Raw genomic sequence first — 763 nt, 5'->3', positions numbered from 1 at the left:
GGGGGGGGGGGGGAACTAGGCTACAGTGATTCGGTTTTATCAACAGAGCATCTGTATTTCAGTAAAGGCCCTTCCCGTGGGCCTCTATTTCAGAAGAACTCTGAAGGGTTCAATGTTTGTTTTGTAGGAGAAGAGAAGACCCAGAGGGCTCTCTAGATGGAGAGAGATATTCTCTCCTGAAGAATGGCTCCCTGCAGATTCACAAAGTCGAGATGGGAGATATGGGCCAGTACAAATGTTTGGCAAACAACTCCGAAGGCACCATGAGCCTCACCACTGAACTTTTCATTAAAGGTTAGCCACCTTCCTTAATCAAAAAGCTTTCTGCTTCCTGATCATTAGTGATACCAAAGCGTCTTCTGTTGATAGATTCAACGAGGATCGTCAAACCTCCTCAAGACATGAAGGTCAGAAGAGGATCAATGGCGGAGCTGGAGTGCCAGGTGGAGTGCGATCCCACCCTCAGAAGAGAGCTGGAGATCTTGTGGATGAAAGATGGGATGAATATCCTCTCAAACTTCTCTGAAGGGTGGGTGACCTGTTTTCCCTAAGTAGTAGGATGAGATAGATTGTCCCTAATGGTTCAACTTTGAATTCATTGAAGCCATTTAAGTAAATCCTGTTTTCAGAAAGGGTTGCGCTGTCAAAACAGGAAGGATTAGTGTGAGCTATGACATTTTTGAAGTGCAGACATTTTATTTATAGTTTTATCAGTGCTGGAATCATGGATTAAGTACTTACACTTTGTAGTCATGTAACAGAG

At 44.0% G+C, this 763-nt stretch overlaps 1 protein-coding gene across 1 annotated transcript in view; it reads left to right on the top strand.

Annotated features, from left to right (window-relative positions):
- LOC107551498 (neural cell adhesion molecule L1-like protein) overlaps window positions 1-763 on the top strand; it is a 54,279-nt gene that overhangs the window by 25,338 nt on the left and 28,178 nt on the right. Inside the window, 2 exon segments of the mRNA XM_016233115.1 lie at window positions 128-294; window positions 370-529. Of these exon segments, the coding sequence (XP_016088601.1) occupies window positions 128-294; window positions 370-529 (327 nt within the window).

Source organism: Sinocyclocheilus grahami, unplaced genomic scaffold (assembly GCF_001515645.1).
Source record: "Sinocyclocheilus grahami isolate Dianchi unplaced genomic scaffold, SAMN03320097.WGS_v1.1 scaffold426.1, whole genome shotgun sequence".
NCBI lineage: Eukaryota > Metazoa > Chordata > Actinopteri > Cypriniformes > Cyprinidae > Sinocyclocheilus > Sinocyclocheilus grahami.
Note: the sequence above shows the minus strand (reverse complement) of the source record. Positions and strands in the feature narration are given on the sequence as shown.